Source organism: Cebus imitator, unplaced genomic scaffold, assembly GCF_001604975.1.
Source record: "Cebus imitator isolate Cc_AM_T3 unplaced genomic scaffold, Cebus_imitator-1.0 Scaffold409, whole genome shotgun sequence".
Lineage (NCBI taxonomy): Eukaryota > Metazoa > Chordata > Mammalia > Primates > Cebidae > Cebus > Cebus imitator.
The window spans coordinates 371,053-392,040 of NW_016107724.1; the positions used below are offsets into that span (position 1 = coordinate 371,053).

The following is a 20,988-nucleotide window of genomic DNA, read 5'->3' on the forward strand; positions in this document are numbered from 1 at the left end:
AGGCAGGCAAATCACTTGAACCAGGGAGCTGGAGGTTGCAGTGAGCCGAGATCGCCACACTGCAATCCAGCCTGGTGACAGAATGAGACTCCATCTCAAAAAAAAAAAAAAAAAAGAAAGAAAGAAAATTTAAGTATTTTGCTTCTTTTGAACTGGATGACAAGCAACCTACTCATGTGGGTTCTAAGGACTGATATAACTGAATAATGTTAATTCGTAGATTGTCCATTTATTTCTTGGGAAAATATTCTGTGTGGTCGTTATTTAAAGCCGTCTTTTTTGCTTCAGTCCCTTCTCACTCAGTTCAGGATAAGAATTGATATGATTGGGCTATTATTTAGTCAGTTAATGGAAGTTTTTTACATTTAGTCTCTTGACTAGGTTCCTGAAAGATTGGGTTTGTAAAATGTTAAAATCAAAAATATAGTCAACGTTTATTTATGATGCCTTCTCTTAGTTCATTATCCACAAGCCTTCGAGTTTTATGAATCATAATAGAATCCTTTCCCCTCTCTGTTTTTTATGTTCAACAGGCTAGGCCTTTGCTCATAACCAAAGATGTCCGTTTTTCCCTAGAACAAACATTTTACCTATTAACTTGGAAAATCCAAAGAATCAATACAAGCCTTTTTCTGTACATGCTGATGCACAAAAGCAACAGAGTGATTACCCTGAAAGAGAATCCCAAATGTGGTCTGCTGGATGGTGGGTTATGACCCCAAGGAAAACTAAACACTTCAAAGTAACTGCTCTCCATCCACCATAATCAGTCTAGAAAGGCACAAAGGATTACTAGGTTTAAGCAAAATGCTTGTCTGGGATCATTGCATTTACCTTTAAACGGCCTGTCACCATTTTGCCATGCTTAATTTTCTATTTTAAAATCTACATTTTCAGATAATTTGGTTTTAAAATTGTATTTACATTTTTAACATACCTTAATGAGCTTATTTCATTGGTAGCATAAACCTAATTACCAGTCACACCAGGGGCTCTTTTGCTGTGGATAGTTCTTCCAGTTTACACTGAATCAAAGATTGCTGGGCCATGAGCAGTCTGCTGATCTGCTTCTTTGCCTCCTCAACTATTTTAGTCATGAGATTGTTTTAATATTTAGGATTTCAAAAGGCCTCTGCCAGGCGACACTATCATTTTGCCTCATAGAGAATGAATGTATTTTTTTCTTTTCAGAGCCCTGAGCATGTAGTGATGGTGATACTTGTATTGTTTCTGCCCCACACTCCCCACTTCACAGTCATTCAGAGAATGTTCAAGTGACAATTTAATTGTGCTTCTGTTGAAGTTAGTAAGTCTCAGTAATTAGGATCATCATTGCATTTGCAAGAGGAATCTAGTTTATTTTTTAAAGATCCCTTTGTTGTGGTCCTCTCAATTTTAAATCTTTCTTATTTTTATTTATTGCTTTTTCCATTTCTTTGTTTCACATTATTTTCGCCTCAATTGTCACCAGAGATTTACCATGTTGCCAGCATGTCTTCTTACTTCTTTTAGAGGCCTGAAATTTTAAAATCTCATTCGAGAGAACACAATAAGTTCTATGGAGCTCAGTTTATCTGCCTTAGATGGAGGACAATGTGGAATAATTAAATAAAGCAATTAACATATTTTTTTCTTTTTATGTGTTGTTTGCTGGAATTTGTGTATGATGTACTTAAGTGAGGTTTTACTTTTGTTTATCCTCTTGGAATTCATTGAGCTTCTTGGATTTGAGGGCTGATATTTTTAAAAACATATTTAGAAAACTTTCCCTTCTTTTCTTCACATACTTATTCTGCCCAATCTTAGGATCACTTCAGTTTTGTTCATTTATGTTTTTGAATTTTTTCTCTGTACTTCAGATGGTTTCTATTTCATGTCTTCGAGTTCATTGGTCATACTTTCTACAGTGTCCAAACTTCTGTTAAACACATCCAGTCCATTTTTAATTCATATATTGTATACTTCTTGCTCTATTTAATGGTTAATTATTTTAAAGTCACGAGTTGCTAATTCCAACATCTATGATATCTCTTTTTTTTTTTTTTCTATTCACTGGATTTTTATTTCATGTATTGGTCCTATTTTCCTGCTTTCTCTTTTATCTAGTTTTATTTGCTTTACATGCTAGGCATTGTGGATGCTATTTTATTAGCATCTGGATTTTGTTGTTTGCAAGCACAAAATACCATTCAGTCCAAGATTCAAGGGCACCCTTATATTGACTTTTAAAATGACATTTCTGTCTGTCCCCTCATTTTATTAATCTTTGTCACACTCTTTAACCACCTTAATATCCTCAAACCGAGATTTCTATTTTCCTTCTTTGGTGTCTTTTCTGGACTCCATTCCTCTGTGATGCAGTCTGAAAACTGTTTCCAGGCACAAAACTAGATTGAATGTGGAGCTAACATCATGTATTTTCCTTTTCTTAAGAGTCATATCACTGCATCGTCTACTATCCAACATCTGAAAACTGTTGCTTTATATACCTTGTCCAGATTTATAATTTTTACTATAAAAAGGTAAACCTGATAGTTCATTTAGCCAGAGACAGAATTCTCTGAAATTTGTTTTTAGTTTATTATATGAAAAATTAGAGAATAAGCTTATTTAACTCCTCATATCAAGCTAACATTTGTTATGAAAAATGCATAGAATTTGGAGATTAATTTGAGGAAAATTGACATATTTGCATTTGGTTTCCCATTAATTAACATGATTCATTGGACTTTAAGCTTTTTCAATAAAGTTTAAAATTTTTACATCTTAAACCTAGCACTTCTTTTGCTGAACTTGTTCTTAGGTACATTATTCTTGGTTTATGGTTTTTTTTTTTGCTATTGTTAATATTGTCATTTTAAATTTGTTGTTGTTACAGAGAAGTATAACTGATATTAACCATGTGATTAAATAAATATAAATTCATCTTGTATTAACTCATAAACATATATATTTAATTACATTGCTGAAGTCTCTTATTAATTATAATAATCTGCATCTAGACTATTTTGTATTTTGTTTAGTTTCAATCATATCCACTGCAGCTAATAACAGTTCTTTTCCCTCTTTTTTGATTTTTAAACCACTTATTTATTTACTTATACTTTACTGCACATAATTAAAAGTAGTGGATCCAGATCTGAGTTTTTCTTTATCTCAGTACTAATATTAATACTTGCTATAAGAGCATTCTTGCATTTTGATTTATCTTACAGCTAAAACTGCAGGTTTTTCTTTTTAGCTTTAATTTATTCTTTTCTTTATTTTGATCTTGAGTGTTTCTTCACATTCCCTGAGTACAGCAATGTAGTAATAAGTTATTTTCTCTTATATTTAAATATTTTAAAGCTAGGTAGCAATTGTACAAGTATGGCTAAAATAGATGTTTGTCTGTGAAAATAATTTTGATGAAAAGAATTCTTTTTGACAAAAATTTTTCCCTAACAATTATGATCTTCCTTAGGAATTGGTGTGCTTATGTACATACCAGGTTATCTCCCACAGTGATATTGGACAACCAGGTCTCTTACGTCCCAGGTGGGAGAGGACCTTGTGGCTGGACCAGTGGATCCTGTCCTCAGAGGTATGTAATATTTCTTGAAGATAACCACTGCTTGTAACATAATAAGTTATAGCTGGGAATATAGTCATCCAATGTACATATGCATAGTGGGGTCAAGAGATGGTCATCATATTATGCTTCAGTAAGTGAAAATGTAGACACTAATATTTGTCTCATATGGTCATTTTTAGAATCATTTGAAATAATGCAATAATATATTTAGCCTAGTGCCTTGTGCTTTGTGAACCTTCAATAAATGTTAATTCTCATGCTTATTACTATTTTTACTATCACTATTACTTTTGCTCTATGTCTGGTTAACAATCCTGTCCTTTAATTGCTTATGAAATCCATGCACAATGTTGAAGATTTATTTATTATTTTCTCTTAATAATAGGTCAGATAGAAGTTTATAATTTGGTTCACATTCTAATTGGGAAAGCTTCTAGTTACAATTATACATATTAAAGCAGCTAAGTGAAGCTTTTCTTCTTGCACCTATTATAATTAGCCATGTCATTTGATTTTCATTTTTTAAAAAAAATCTATGTTGTTGTCTTAAAAGATAGGGCTGAGTAATTGATAAATTCTCTGAATTCATGTAGTCACAGTAGCTCAGCTGGGGGTGTTTCTGAAGAGCCTGCAATAAAAACTCAAATTGTTATTCAGGCGATGATGGCTAATGTTATGCAAATTGTCATACAAATAACTCAGGCAATGAATCTGACACATGGCAATCTGGAACAGTGCACAATAAGGATACATAAAATCAAGGTGTTTCTTAGTCCTTTGAGGAATAGCTAAGGTTCGTGGTCCAGAGAGCTAAGCACATCTTAGGGATTTGGGAGCACCAAGCTCCAGTTCTGTTTTCAGCTTTTACTCCCTTTGTGACAATTTCCTTGTCAACATGAGACACAAAGAATGCATTGCTAATTCTTTAGTAATGAAATCTTTACCACAGTAACCCCTAGCATACTGCCCTTCTGGATTCAAGGTGAGCTCTTTTGATATTTTTTCTTTTCTTTAAACAAACCGGAAGTGTTTATCTTTATTCTCATATCTTTTTTATGCCTTCTGAATGGGTCCATTCATTCACTATTTTTAATACTTATACCATATTTGCTACTTTTTCTTTTATTATGTCTGAGTTACATGCAACAGATACTCCTTTTGCCAAAGCAGGAATATTGTCCCCAACAGTAGTGGTTCAATCAACTGCTTGAGCTCATCCTTACAAACTCTATATAGAGTCCCTTTCCAATTGCCTTACTTCCTACTTAGTTTTAACTATGGGATTGCAGGTGATATTTCACTAGATAGAATGATTTACTGAAATAAATGAAGGTAAATGATTAGCATGCTTTTACAAATGGAAAGAATCTTACAGCTCATTTTGTAACTAACGTATAGCCTCAGACATACTCAGTTACCTGTCATAGCAGAAACAAAAACCCAAGTCCCTAAAGCCCAATCTGTTATAATGTATTGCTCCACATGTTTAGGGTGTACCGATGTGGATGACTGTTGTCTCCATACAGTTGCATGTGGAAAACTCCAGGATAATAACATGGGAGGCTAGCCCACATGAAATGGGCTAAAAATCAACAGCAAATCAGGATAATAATAATGCCTTCATCATAAACTAATATGAAAATTAAGCAAGATAGGATGTGTCCATTTTACAGACCCATTTGATACATATCAGCTAAATATTAAAGTTACATGGGTAAGACTAATATGGCCAAATTGTACTTACGACTTACATCTACATACACAGAACTCACAATTTAGTAACATTCACTAATTATGTTGATTGTTGTATTGAAGTGCTATAGTTTCCTTATTTTTCTTCTGCTGTTCTGTGGCTTCATCTTAGAAATAAAATTTCCCCATTTTATATCCCTTCTCTCTCTCTCTGTCCTTATCTTGCTCTTTCTCTCCCTCTCGGAGAAATACTATATGACAAAAATAGTAGGTAGTATAATTTCAAAACTTGAAAGATGAAAAATTCAATGGGAAAATGATGGTGGTTATCATAATTTCAATTAGATCACAAATATTTAATTTGTTTCAAGTTGTTTGATATTGATCTGGAGGAAATACATATCTTTTTTATTATAACAATATAGGAAATAATATGAATTGAAGTAGAATAAGTTATCTCCATGTAACTTTAAAATTGGAATGAAAATAAGTTTTTTGGTTTAGCTAAAAGTATTATCAAGTGAAAAGCTATAATATCTTTATAAAGTCAATGACAGGTATCAATTTAAAATACCAAATACCATAACCACTAATGCTTTTTGTAATGTATGAAAGAAACGTACGTTAGGCAATAATATTGATGATGAATATTATGATTACAGTAATAACAAATGATACTTAATAAATGCTTGTTATATTGTAAGCATTGTCCCAAAAACTTTATATTTATTATTCTAACTGACAATTTAATATGAAACAAATAATTGATTTCCCCCCAATTGCTCAACTTTCTAGATCTCAGAGGATATCCAATCCTATCTACAGGATGCAACATAAAATTGTCACCTCATTGGATTGGAGGTGCTGTCCTGGATACAGTGGGCCGAAATGTCAGCTAAAAGGTATATGCTAATAGTAATTTCATAATCACAATTCTGAACAATAAGAAACTGATTCTAATGAAGAAAAGAATTGCATTTCCTTGTTTGAACCAAGGTAAATTAGCATGTAGCCAAATTCCTAGGAATGTTACCTTTCTGAGCTTTCTAACTTAGTAGCTTTTATAGCACCCTGAAGTCTCATAAGCTATTCTTTAACTTCTGCCCCATTTTTATGTTGGATTTATATGATGAGCAAATGGAAATCTGATGAATATCTTACTTATTCTTAACTATGTGCTATAGAGGCATGCCTTATTAAAATATCAAGGATGCTAATTTTCTACTTTTAAACAAAGTATTATTAGAAGTGACTCAATATAAAAATAAGACTACCCTCTAATTTTGTTCTAGTTTAGTTATTTGAAATACTGTGCATATGAATGAAATTTAGTATCAAAGGATATACAAAGTATGCCATGAATAATTCTTTCTATTTTAAAATCCTACTGGAGTCATTTTTTTTTTCAACTGAGGATTTAAGGACTTTCTGGTGGCAAGGCTGATCAAACACATGGTAACCCACTGTGGCCTAATATCCATGTGACTATTATTTTGCTTTTGGCTTTAAACAGATTTCCTTTGAAAAATAAGATATGGCATCAGCATACAGATTTTAAATGAATGAATATTACAAGAAAGGCCATTAGCAGTTGTGGGGAATTCAATCAACAGTGTAAAAGACTGTGATTAAAAATTAATATAAGTGTGGAGAAACCATTATGACTCACATTAAGAAAAAGCAAATTATAATACAAAAGCTCTAGGAATCCTGTAGTTTAGTTAGGGATATTATTTATGGTTTTACTAACCCATACAAAAAGAATCTGCAGGCGAATTTCACCATAATGCTATTTGTTCTGGGTCTGGCATGAATTTCAAAGATGTTATAAAAATTCAATATATTTTCAGACTATAGAATGAATATGTACTGCATTTATAACCAGATAAAATAAACTTTTAAATAAAATATAATCTATACTGAAAATATCTGGAAATAAAGTAATTTAGCATAATCTAAAAAGACCCAAATATGGCCCTGATTTCTGATTTCCATGAAGTACACAAATATACTCACAATGGTAAAACATATTTGTTTCTAGAGTTGATGAATGGTTAAAAGTTTTGGATAGTATTTAGAATTCTGTTTCTGAGGTCTGTATTTCTATTCTACAAAGAAGGATATTATGAGATTATTAATTCCATCATTATTTCTTGACGATTCAAGTGTTTGTTTGCAGAGCACATTTCTAGAAATATATGATGTTATTACACATCCTATTTGTAGACACGTGGCAGGGAAAAAACTCTACAGAAGAAAGAATGTCATGGACTCTAGTTGATGAGAACTGCTGTTGCTCCATGCTTCAACCTTTTATACTTACGAATCAATTCTTTATCACTGTGGTGGACTACGTACATGTAGGAAGAAAAATACCACAACTTCACTGTAAATATAGGCGCAAGAAACAAAAGACTAGTTGACAGTTTCAAATATCAACTGTGTCCTGACATTCTCATTTTTCAAAGCATGATATGAAATATTATGAATTCAAGTAGTTTAGGGATTGCTTTATGACACCATATATCCTAATTAGGAGCAACCTGTGGATAGTTTTTATACTAGGTTTAAAAATCATTGTATTAATTTCCAGTGACAAAAAATGTCCCAGAACAGTTCTGATTATAACCTTCTGTCACAATAGTGTAATTGGAACCACTCATAATTCAGGTATCTGCTGATAAAGCTGTTATTGAAAGGCCTCTTTTCTGCTGAAATCTACAACAGGAATAATGTTCCAGTGGCAGATGCGTGTATTGTGTCATGTTGCCATACAACAGAATCTAATACAGCTTTGATTCCAAAAGAACCTCCTGTTGCTCCTTACTCTACTTCGGCCATTCTACTTTTCACTTTCAGTGCGGTTGTATTTTCAACGATTGAATTTTCTGTTAGTGCAATGGATGCACTGGTTGTATTAGGAACTATTGTGTGCCTTTGTCCCTTGAACCTTCATTATCTCTCTCCTGAGGGGCTATTTGCACATTTTCCCTTCTAATAGCTAACCAAATTGCATTAGGGAGATCTTGAAAATATGCAAGAAATATCACCAGCTCAGGAAGAAATTGGAGCTGGTTGCAACTGTATTCTTTTTTACTTCTTTTCCTCCACTTTTGTACCCTTCTTTCCATTTCTTTCTTTTATACCCTTCTTTCTATTTCTTTGGGGATGCGGATCCATCCCCAGCCTGTTAGAAAGAGATATGGTGACTCAGAATCCATGGGGCGATTATCTGTTTATTCCACAATATGCTAATCTGCCACACATGTACTTCAGCTGCAACTCAGATAATCAAAATACTGATAACTACAGTTCTAGATTACCTGATAAAAAATATTAGTCATATTATCAAAAAGAAACTGATTTTTAAAAATCTAAATGAATAGAGCTTTATTGGAGGGAAAAAAGGAGCATTCAATCCAACATCAAAGTAGTAGTTTTGATATGTTTTACATTTGTTATGTCATTTTCTTATTTCAAATATATATATATGTACATAATGAGGATTGAGTCATCAAAGTCAGAGTGCACAAGGGTTTGGCCTTTAGAAAGGGACCTAATTTTATGATATAACATTCAAGAAACTTTTCAAAAAGTCAGCAGTAACATACACTTAAACCTGTTTTATAAAATTTGCAATAATACTCTTTTCCAGTAGATGTCTCTAAAATATTCTGAAGTAGAACAAGGAAAGTGTGACTTGCTTTAAAGACACAAGAACAATGATTTAAATACAAATAGTGTTACATTATAGAGGATGAAGAAAACTTCTTTGCAAATCTGTTTTTAAACATCCAGTGGCTTTAATCATCAGGTCCTTAATAGGAAAAAGGTATTTTATAACATTCTGTTTTGTACTGCAGATATTATGAACGCTGACAAAATGTGAGCATGTACACGTGTTGAAATAAACTGGCCCCTACCATATGTTATGAATGTATGAAAAAATTTGGTTTTACAAATGCTGTGAAAGCATGCAATAAATTATATAAGAGCTATTGTAACTAACATTTGAATATGGGGCTTCTCCAGCAAGAGTATTTTAAAATGTATTCCTTGTAGTTTTGCATATCTAGTTCTTCCCAGCAGTAGCAAATGCTTTTTTCTTTGAGAAAGAACATTACCTCCTCTAAGCATCTTTCATGATAAAATTATGATGCATTTAGTGAAGAACACTGTGTATCCATAAGTCGTTGTTGCACAAAACTGCCTACTTCAATTTAACTAGTAAGTCTCAGTAAAATTTAGCATGTACACTGAACATTCACCATGGAAGTATTCACTTGATACTGCAGTATCAGCTGGAAATCTGTCTTCTCAAGCCACACAGTAAGGTTTTCTGGTTCTGAGTGGAAGAAAGAGCAAACATCCTCATTACTGAGTTGCCATTAATGATTTCCTCCATATGGTTCAAAGGTCTGGAAGGAAAACAAAAAAAAAAGCCTTGCAAATAAAAGCCATCTAATTTTTAAAAAAAGCATCTAATAAGGAAGCTGTTGCTCCTGCTGTAGACACTTGCCGACCTTGCTTCTCTGAGTCCTTGATCTGTCAAGGTCAGGGTTTCCATTGCAAGGGGGAAAAAAAAGAGAATTGTGCCAGGAGAAAAGCAAAAAGGAATCCAACTTAAAAAATATATTGCATTTTTAAAATATCTGAAGTGCACAAAGATCTTTCAAAATTCAGTTGACTTAAATAAATGTCCTTCTGTCTCTGTGCCTATCGCTTAGAAGAGGACCAAGAAAAAGAAACTTAGAAATCTGTCCTGTATAGAACAAAGCAAAGGTCTGTGCTCAAGTGAAAGATAGATTGCTTGGAAAACCTAGAATCTGTGGCAGTCCTTGTGATAGAGAATACATTTGGGGAGACAGAAAGATTGCTAAATGAAAGAAACAAAAGAGCATCAATCAACCAGGCTCTTTATCACAAGAGAGTAACTGACTCCACTGTCAGAAATCCTATCAGCTTTTTGCTGTGGCTGGTTAAATCTCGTGTAATAAATTGGGATGAATGCAAGTATTGAACTCCAGTCAACAAACAGAGGTAGGGAAAGATAACATAAACTATTGAATTTGTAAAAAACAGGCATTTCAAGTTTTTAGCAGCCTTGAAAGAGACTCCAACCAATGAATTCCAGAGCAAAGAGATTCATGTGACAATTGAATCTCAAGGACCTTTATGTGATGCTTAGTAGTCTCTTTATTCAGGAGTACAGTTTTCTCACCTAGATTCTAAAAAAAAAACAATGGATTTAACAATATTGCTAAGAGCAAATAGGAAGCTTTATTGCACATGCACATGTGCACATGCTATTATATTAATTTTTGGCATTTAATGCTATAAAATACTTTGTAATCACATTTTCTTTCAAATTAGTGTTCTTGAAACTATAAAATATGAAAAAGGTTTAATTTCTCTCATTTTGTATATATTATTTTTATACACGGAGGAATGAATCACATGAGAGCAGGAAAACTAGATTTTCACTTGATACTTCTGTGTATGTTCATTTTTTAACTCTTTCAATTGCTTTCTTTTTTCTAACAGCATTTTAATTTACTCTCTCCTCTCCCTCTTGTCACTGATTTTAAAGTTTTTCTTGTGTTTTTAGTTTCTATTTTGAATCTATTGATTCTCTCCTGCATATCACTGTCTATTCCCTTTTTAAAAAATGTAATAGCATTCTTCAAGATCACATGAATGATATATATATATCGCAAGTTCTTTTGACCCTCAGGTCAATAGAAAATTAAACTTTGATGCTCTTCATTTGCCTCATTTCTATTCTTGCCACTTTGCCTCTCCCCTAGGTAAATTTTTACTTCTTGAGCATTCAGAATCTTTCCTAGACTGGGTAGCACAAAGGGAAACATATCCTGATGAATGCTCCTACTGAACTCTCACATAGGATCCTAGAAGAGTTCAAATACCCCCACACATCCTTGTGTGTGTGTGTGTGTGTGTGTGTGTGTGTGTTAAAGAGAGAGAGTGCGAGCGCCCTTGCCCCTGCTTCCGCAGTCCTTGAAGGATGTTAAGTAAAACATCATGTTATAATCTTCACATTAAATATGCAGCATGTAATACTTTTTAAGAAGTAAAATGAAGAGACCTGATGAAAATTCCATTATAAAATACAACTTAAAATAACATGTCACTGTTTATAATAAAGCTTTACCAAAGTATTTTGAACCCCTGGAAATAAATTCTATGTAAAATGCTTTTGTGATTTGTATCAAGGTCGCTCCACTTTAGGGTCACAAGGACCCAAACCAATCTGCCTCTTGATTATGATGATTGGGTGGGAAGGGGCAGCAGTCACAGTCAAACATTTAACAACCAATTCAGTAACATCAATTAATACATAAATCAATACTGTATGTAAATCAAAAATTAAGAATGCGTTACTTTTTATTTTCTTAAATTAATGGGTTATCTATAATCCAGTCTAAAACTACAAACCAAGTAATATAAATCATACCAAAAATCCCTCATATCATTCTAATAATTTCTAAGCGATTTATTGATTTCTACAAATTATATTGGTGTGTTTTTCTTTTGCCATGGATGATACCAGGTAAATTATGTCCTTGTCAGAGACATAATTTAATATAGGGAACTCTCTTAACCTTCTTTAAAGACTCACCCATCAGATTTAGTCACTGGGTGACATGAGGTCTCAATAAGTTTGTAATTTCTATTAACATCAATTATATTGTCCTCCTGCTGAATTATCTATTGGGCTTTCCTGAACAAAAAGTCATTGCATTCAATTTTTATCAGCCTTTAAATATTATGTGTATTTTTGAATGTTCACTGTCTTTATTATTAACTAAATCATGAAAATTCTTGTATAAGTATCCCATTTAATTAGTTTATAGAGCTTTGTAAACATCATTAGGCCAAATTTGTTTGGCAGCATAAATCAAGGAATATTTACTGAATTTTTTAGTTTTGTCATATAAATTTTATTTTCAAACAATTTATTAGAAAATCTATTCTTGCTGGGTGTGGTGGCTCACACCTATAATCCTAGCACTCTGAGAGGCTGAGGCAGGTGGATCATCTGAGGTCAGGAGTTCAAGACCAGCTTGACCAATAAGGTGAAACTCCGTCTCTAATAAAAATACAAAAATTAGTCTAGGGTGGTTGTCGGCGCATATACTCCCTTCTACTCGGGAGACTGAGGCACAAGGTTGGCCTGAAGCTGGGAGGTGGAGGTTGCAGTAAGCAGAGATTGTGCCACTCCAGCCTGGGTGACAGAGCGAGACTCTGTCTCAAAAAAAAAAAAAAAATTATTTTAAAAAATATAATTGGTCTTCACTAATTTTTGTTTCAACGAGTATATATAATCTATATATTTCAGTTAATATATAGTCATTTGAAATGGAATATATATGTTTCAAATATATATTTATAGAATACATGAAATTTTTTTGTCTATACTATTTTTCATCAGTTTTTAAACTATCTCCAGTTTAGCAAGGGACATTTTTTTCTTCTAAAGCTGAAAAAGGATTTGCATTTCTGTTAGAGTGTCATCTCTAAAAATCAGTTCGTTTTTTAAAAAAGTCCATTATCCAAATGTTAAATTTCACAATTTATATGCAAGTGAGTACGTAGGACTTGATATAATTTACAAAATGCCTTTTTAGCTGTAACATCAAACGCTGTTTTGAAGCCCAAATATTCTTCCTTTAATTTTTAGCTTGTGCTCTTGCTTTGCATCTCTCTGTCTTTCCATCTTTCAAAGACTTGAAAAGATTTCAAGTCTTTTTTTTTTTGAGACGGAGTTTCCCTCTTGTTACCCAGGCTGGAGTGCAATGGCGCGATCTCGGCTCACCGCAACTTCCGCCTCCTGGGTTCAGGCAATTCTCCTGCCTCAGCCTCCTGAGTAGCTGGGATTACAAGCACGTGCCACCATGCCCAGCTAATGTTTTGTATTTTTAGTAAAGACGGGGTTTCACCATGTTGACCAGGATGGTCTCGATCTCTTGACCTCGTGATCCACCCGCCTCGGCCTCCCAAAGTGCTGGGATTACAGGCCTGAGACACCGCGCCCGGCAGATTTCAAGTCTTTACTTGATAACACATTATAGTTTCAGTCAGAAATATTTGAATACAGTAAGTTTTAGTGCCAAAATTTTTAAAAAACAGACGTCTATCTAGTTTTGCCTGAAACTCCAGGTTTACTTTTTCACTATTAGTGCACTGGCTTCACTTGTCTAAAAAATTTAATTTTCACATATACAAATTTCATGGAGATTTCCTTTCTCGATTGTTCATATGTATTACTACATTACTAATGTAGTATTAAAGATGTTTCTCCTCCTAATTTACTGAGATTTAAAAAAATTAACTGCTTTAAAATTATTGACTTTTACATCTTAGGAAAATTGTGAAAATGTTTGTATAAGAAAGTCCAAGTTTCATTAATAATATTTTTAAATTTTATTAAGTTGACTTTTACGTGTTCTAAGAAGTTGTTTTACAAAAAGTAGTATCACAAAACTGATTTGAAATGACATTCCTAGGTCAGAATTATATTAGGTCTAAGTTCTATAATATTTTTCTTTTCTAAAATGCTTTATTATTTTAAATAAGAAATAATTTAAAATTCTGATTTTTTCTAAATATTTTATTTATTTTGTGGGCACTTTATTAACATTATCTGATAAAGTATTTTTAAGTTATTTACTTCAATCGATTTCATTGAAAATTTTTATTATTAGGAATACTTATTTCATTAGACTAATTTCATAACATTCTTTAATATTTTCATGATTCATGATTGCAAATAATCTTTAACATAATAGGTAAATGCCATTATGAAAAATGAATCTGTGCGACCCTGGCTGTGGGACCCCGACCCACGGAGGCAGGCACTCAATAGACTCGAGGCAGGACGCATGGTGACCGGTACCGACTTTATTGGGATCTCCGGGCGACTCAAGCAGGAAGGGAAGAATCGCGCACGCTTTCTTTGTTCGGTCGACTTTATAGGGACAGAGGGCCTGGGGCGGTAGGAGAGCTGACCTGGCAGGTAGTAATTGGCTAGGTTGGTTGCTGGGCAGGAGGCCTGCCGGGCCGGAGCTTGTGGGACGGGAGGTTACGGGAGAGCTGGTGGGGCGGATGGTGATTGGTTCAGTGGGCCGCTGGGCGGGATAGAGTGAGATAAGGGACCCTCCCTGTGGGGGAGGAAGGGCCTTCCTTTTCGGGAATTAGGCCCTTTCCACATGGCTGGGGAACGGGGCCAAAAGTCTTCTACCAGACAGAATCTAGTAATTTTAATTTTATATTATACCAACTTGTAGCATTGTTTGAATCCAACATTACCTAGCAAGAAAAAATAATCCACCAATATTGAAAATCAAGTTGATTTTCATTCAAGTAATTTAACTTATTTATTGTATATTGAATTTACCTTTTAAAATGATTTGGTATTATTTAGATATTGTACATATTAAAAGGTGTTCCAGACTAACTGAGTTTGGCATAGTATCATTAGCTAATTTAGGGCTAGGTTCCTAAGTGATAAAATTTTCATTTTGTAGTCAGATTCAAAAAAATCATACTCATGATACCTGAAACTAATGCTTTCAAAATTTGGTTAAACTTTTGTCTCTTTTTCAGTGTTTTCAATAATTTACTATAAACTTCTGGACTATAGTTATCAAATAACTATGCAATCAGAACAATTAGCACTTACTAATAAGTAAAATAAATTGAGCACCAAACAATTTGGAAGTTCTAGCAAATACATAAATCATGAGTAATGATAAACTATTCATTCTCCTAAAACACTGACTGTTTCACAAAATCTGCACACTGCCTGACTTGGTTCCAACAAAACACTGATTTTGAAAAATAGTTCTCAGATGTTGCCACAGTAGGAATTCCATTCATCACATATCCTACAAAGTACATCCTTTATCAGGTAACCATGATTAGCTTGTAATTAGTTAATATTATAATTTGTATAACTAAGCTTTTCAGTTCTTGGACTTCAGCATTATGTATTTGCCAACAGTTGTGGCTTTATTATATTTCAATATTTTAACAATTGGCCAACCACATTGCTACATACTGGCGAAACACAATCATGGAGCTGGGGAATGTGCAATGTTGCTAGATGGGAGTAAGGAGCAACAGTCTGGCTTTTGAGTGGAAAGCAATTTTATTTCTGAGACATTCTAAAATTGTCATTGGGCTGTAGATTTGATTGCTGTGAAGGCAGCACAAACACTCTTCATATGCTTCCATGCTTAGCAGTGCCTCGTTAGGGAATCTTGTGTTATAACAATAGAAAGAATGGCAATATCTACATAAGGAAATCAGGAAGCTGTGAAAGGCACCTTCCACCCCCATCTCACTTCACTTACTCTTAAGGAATGGTATAAGACTCAAGGTTTTCAATTCTCAGAATTTAATAAATCGTGTCTTCCACATATGCCTTTGTTATGAACAGGAATGCTATTTAAAGACTATGAAGATCGGCTTCTGGATTGGAATTTTACTATTAACGTATCTAGTATTTTCTGCATTATACAATGAATTTACCTCTTAGAAAGCTTAGCAATTTGTTCTAAATTAGTGTTTGTAACCAGGGACATGCATAGAGAAATCAAGTGTAGAGTTTTTTACAAAAAAAAATACACACATACCCCATTCCCCAAAATAGATCTACTGAATGAGAATCTCAGTTGAGAGAGTGAAAAAAACATGGACACTTAATGTTTCAAAGTCTATAGGAACTTCTGATTTCCATCCATGAGGAAAAAAACAAAATAAAATGGTATTCTAATGGGATGTAAAGAAATATGTGTTATAATAAAAGTTAATGATAGAAAAGGAAATTTGAATAGTAACCCTGTTTGTATACCACAAAACAATATTATCTTTCCTTTTACTATAATTATGCTTCCCTTCCTAACAAAATATCCAGTCCACTGAGTTGTGTTACTACCTGCAAATGCACCAGCTTTTTTTGTTCCTATGATTTAGCCAAAAAGATAAGCAGCAAATAAATGGAAAGATCATTGTTCATCCTGTTAAATCCACATGTTCTTACCGCTACAAATACTTGCAAGTTTGTATCCTGAACATTCATATTTAAATTAGTAGGTCTAAGGTGGGTCTCTAGAAGTTCTACCTCCAAAAGTTTCCGGGTGATGCTCATGCTGCTGATTAAGGGGCCTCAGTTTCAGAACCATCGCTTTACTCTCTAGTTATATTCTTGGATGGATTTACACGTAAGCTGCCAGAATAAAATGCTTTATTACGCCTTTCAAGGAGGAATCATGATAAAAATTTGTGCAACGATTAAATGGTTGTATGTGTATGAATTAATTTAAATTTACACCTATAATGACCTTATTGCTAGGTCTTAGAAGATTTACACTTTTCCCCACCCACTCCAGCCCCTAAATAATTACACTTTTCACCAAGCTGCAGATTGTCTTTGTCGACACATAAGTCAACAATTACACAGGACTTTATAGAATACAGTGGACGAAATGAACATAAAAAGGAAATAGCATCGAAACAAAAATCTTGGACATGAAAGGAAATTCATTAATTTAGCTCAATGCCCTGAAGAATAAAAAATGAAAAATTCAGTCGAACAATAGAGACTCACCCAAATTAATGCCAAATATACTTCCTGTGGAGTGGAGAAGCTTAAGTATTATAGTCACGGCTGCATATGGCTTAGGGAGCATGATTAACATGTGCTAGAGGTGTAAAGTCTCATTGGTTCCTAAATTCACATGGGAAGAAGCACAGCCAGACACAAAATATTTGTTTCTCATGTCTGACATGCAGACTTCAATGGGTAAATTTGTTCATTAGAAGTCTGTAAATTAAAGACATATATTATTTGATGTTTTCAATATTTTATTTATTATTTTTATTTCATTCATTTATTTGTTTATTTATTTTGGCGGAGTCCTGCTCTGTTTCCCAGGCTGGAGTGCAACGACATGATCTTGGCTCACTGCAACCTCTGCCTCCCAGGTTCAAACAATTCTCCTGACTCAGCCTCCTGAGTAGCTGGGATTATAGGCACCCGCCACCACTCCCAACTAATTTTTGTATTTTTAGTAGAGACACAGTTTCACTATGTTGGCCATGCTGGTCTCGAGCTCCCGACCTCAAGTCATCCGCCCGCCTCAGACTCCCAAAGTGCTGGGACTACAGGTGTGAGCTACCTGGCCTGCTCTCAATGTTTTAAATAGATAATTTCTCTAAATTATTTTTCTCAATGAAAAACTACATTGCCACTAAAATCTTACTTAATTCATGGGAAATATTACTTGATTCATGTTAAATTCTTCAACAGAGTAGATTTCTTTTACAAGAATTTCTACTTTCTGAAATTTCACTGACTTTGCCAGTTGATTCTCTTGAAATGTACCTGCAATAGTTTACTTTTATTTTTAGTCCAGTTTGAGACTATAAAAATCTGGAAACAATCCATTTTAGTGGCACTATTAATCAAAAAGCTATTTTTATTTTAGTAAGAAACCTGGAGCTCTCCCTTTTTTCCAAACAGACACCAGTTGGAAATTGCCTTGTTAAATAATCAGCCCTTGTGGCAGTCCACTTACAAAGCTGCTATAGCTTTTAACACAGCGGATTTTAAAATCCCCTCAATTATGCAGGCAGCTTACATCTGCTAGTTTACACAGCTCCCCCAAATTACCATCCATTTTCATGGAAAGGAGGCCTGAATAATTTTATTTTTTTCCATGCAGAATTGGAGTCCTGCATTTCCCACTCCAATGTGGTGTCACATTGCCCTACGGTTGGGGGTGGAGCAGCTTACTCTGCAATCATCCCTGACCATCATTTGTCAGTACACAGGAAAGTGTACGTCAGCCACATTTTTGCTCAGGGCTGGAATAAATGAGACTGTCCTAGTGCTTAACTCTCTCTCTTCTCTTTCTGCTTCCTTCTAGCCCAGGAACAGCAGCATTTGATACACACCAACCAGGCTGAAAGTCACACAGCTATTGGCAAAGGAGTAGCCGATCAGCAGCAGCAGCAAGACTGTGGTGACCCAGGTCATAGATTGTAATTACTATCATCTCTTAACTCTATTATTGTCAATACTATTTATTACAACTTCCAAACAAGAAATCTCTTAGTTGTCAAATGATTGATGGTGACACATTAACATACTTCTCAGTCTTTTTCTGCTGGTGCCAGATGTTGGGAGAAATTGTGGATGAACTATAGTAGGTTCCCAGACTGAAAAGACCACATATAATTATTGAAGCTCTGTGTGCAAACACAGAAGGAGTGAAAATGCTGTGATACTAGGTTGTAAAGAAATCACAGGATTCCAAAATAAGACCAAACTTTTGTTTTCCAAAGAGTGTCATTGTGGAAGATCCTTGACATGGAAGGAACAACTTGTTCTTTTAAAGGGAACTAAGAAGACTCTCTTTCATTCATTGATCACTCAACAGGTGATCAATAAGAAATGGAATTATTACTAAGAATCAACAAGAACCTCCTGCCGATCCAAAGTTGGCATGTCATATATTTTCTCATCTTTCTAATCATTGTTTGCCATTTCTTTTAGGCTAAACTTTAGCTCTTAGAAACATAAGGTTGGTTGCTGCCAAAAACATCTACTCACTGTGTTTGGCATAGATCTAGTCATACAAAACAAAGCACTCAATCAAGAAATGTGACTTAAAGGGCTGTCTTTAAGAATGCAGCTGACCCAGCACTTTGGGAGGCCGAGGCGGGTGGATCATGAGGTCAAGAGATCGAGACCATCCTGGTCAACATGGTGAAACCCTGTCTCTACTAAAAATACAAAAATTAGCTGGGCATGGTGGCGCGTGCCTGTAATCCCAGCTACTCAGGAGGCTGAGGCAGGAGAATTGCCTGAACCCAGGAGGCGGAGGCTGCGGTGAGCCGAGATCGCGCCATTGCACTCCAGCCTGGGTAATGAGAGCGAAACTCCGTCTCAAAAAAAAAAAAAAAAGAATGCAGCTGAATATCCCTAACAATTGTATTGTAATTTTTTAAGGGATTGAAATTCAGTATCTTTATAAAAGACCATAAAATTCTTGAATTACTGTAATGCATATGTAAAGGGATAGAGAATATTATTGCTATGTAAAGTGATTCAAACTAAATTATGAGTTTCTTAATCTTTGGTTAATGAATACCTGAGTCAACAAGAAAATTCTCAGAACATAGCTACAACTACATACATATATATAGCTGCATATTTTTAATGCTGAGGTATTGAATTTGGAAGCAGGAGATGAGCCCTCAGCTCTGTAATTGCGAGAGTTACTTTTTCTGCCCCTTTGTTTCTTTTTGAGAGTTTTAAATTTTTTTAAAAACACTGAAAATTCTGGGAAAAGTTAAAACATTTTAGAAATCTAAGCTAGTATAATACTCTTTACAAATTTCTACACTTAGTCTTAACATTCAGGTGGCCATTTGCTAAATGAATAGTCTATATTTTCAAATATATTAGTGCAAATTAGTTTATTTGAATTACCTTCACGCCTATCATGAAATTTAAGTGATTTAAAATATGTATATTTAATTTGTAATTAAAAATTTAAGTGGTTTTTGGCCGGGCACAGTGTCTCACGCCTGTAATACCAGCACTTTGGGAGGCCGAGGCAGTTGGATCACGAGGTCAGGAGATAGAGACCATCCTGGCCAACATGGTGAAACCACGTCTCTACTAAAATACAAAAATTGGCCAGGTGTGGTGGCGTGACCCCATAGTCCCAGGTACTTGGGAGGCTGAGGCAGGGGAATCCCTTGAACCCGGGAGGCGGAGGTTGCAGTTAGCCAAGATCACGCCACTGCACTCCAGCCTGGTGACAAGCAAGACTCTGCTCAAAAAAAAATTTTTTTAAGTGGTTTTAAATATATATATCTAATTTTTAATTTTTGTGGGTGCATAGTAGGTATATATATTGTTTTGATACAGGCACACAATGTGTAATAATCACATCATGGAAAATGAGTTATCCATCCCCTTAAGCATCTATCCTTTCTGTTACAAACAATCCAATTATATCCTCTTAGCTATTTTAAAATGTATAATTAAACTATTATTGACTATAGTCACCACATTGTGCTATTAAATAGTAGGTCTTATTCATTCTTTCTTTTGCTATCCTTTTTTATTATTTATTTATTTACGTTTTTAGAGGCAGAGTCTCGCTGTGTCATTCAGGCAGGAGTGCAGTGGAGTGATCACACATCACTGCAGTCTTCATCTCCAGAGCTCAACCAATCCTCCTATTTCAGCTGCCCAAGCAGCTAGGACTACACATGTGTGCCACCATGCCTGGCAGTTTTTTTTTTCTATAGAGACAAGGTTTATCCGTGTTGCCCAGGCTAGTCTTGAACTTCTGGGTCAAAGCAATTCACCTGCCTCAGCCTGTAGTCCCAAAGTCCTGGGACTACAGACATGAGCCACTGTGTCCAGGCTCTAAACATTTTTTTTGTGCCCATTAACCATCCCCACCTCACTCCCATCAGCCATTATCCTTCCTAGCCTCTAATAACCATCTTTCTACTCTGTATCTCCTTGAGTTCAAATGTTTTGATGTTTAGATCCCACAAATAAGTGAGAACACGCAATGTTTGTCATTATTTGCCTGTCTTATTTCCCTTAGCATAATGATCTCCAGTTCCATCCATGTTGTTGCTTTCCTTGATATGGCTGAATAATACTCCAT

The 20,988-nt window shown here is 34.6% G+C and overlaps 1 protein-coding gene across 1 annotated transcript in view; it reads left to right on the forward strand.

Moving 5' to 3' along the window:
• Positions 1-20,988, forward strand: part of MMRN1 (multimerin 1) — a 73,650-nt gene that overhangs the window by 23,941 nt on the left and 28,721 nt on the right. The window contains exons 3-5 of the mRNA XM_017509174.2: positions 3,464-3,583; positions 6,062-6,168; positions 18,220-18,324. Of these exons, the coding sequence (XP_017364663.1) occupies positions 3,464-3,583; positions 6,062-6,168; positions 18,220-18,324 (332 nt within the window). The remainder of the gene's footprint in view (positions 1-3,463; positions 3,584-6,061; positions 6,169-18,219; positions 18,325-20,988) is intronic.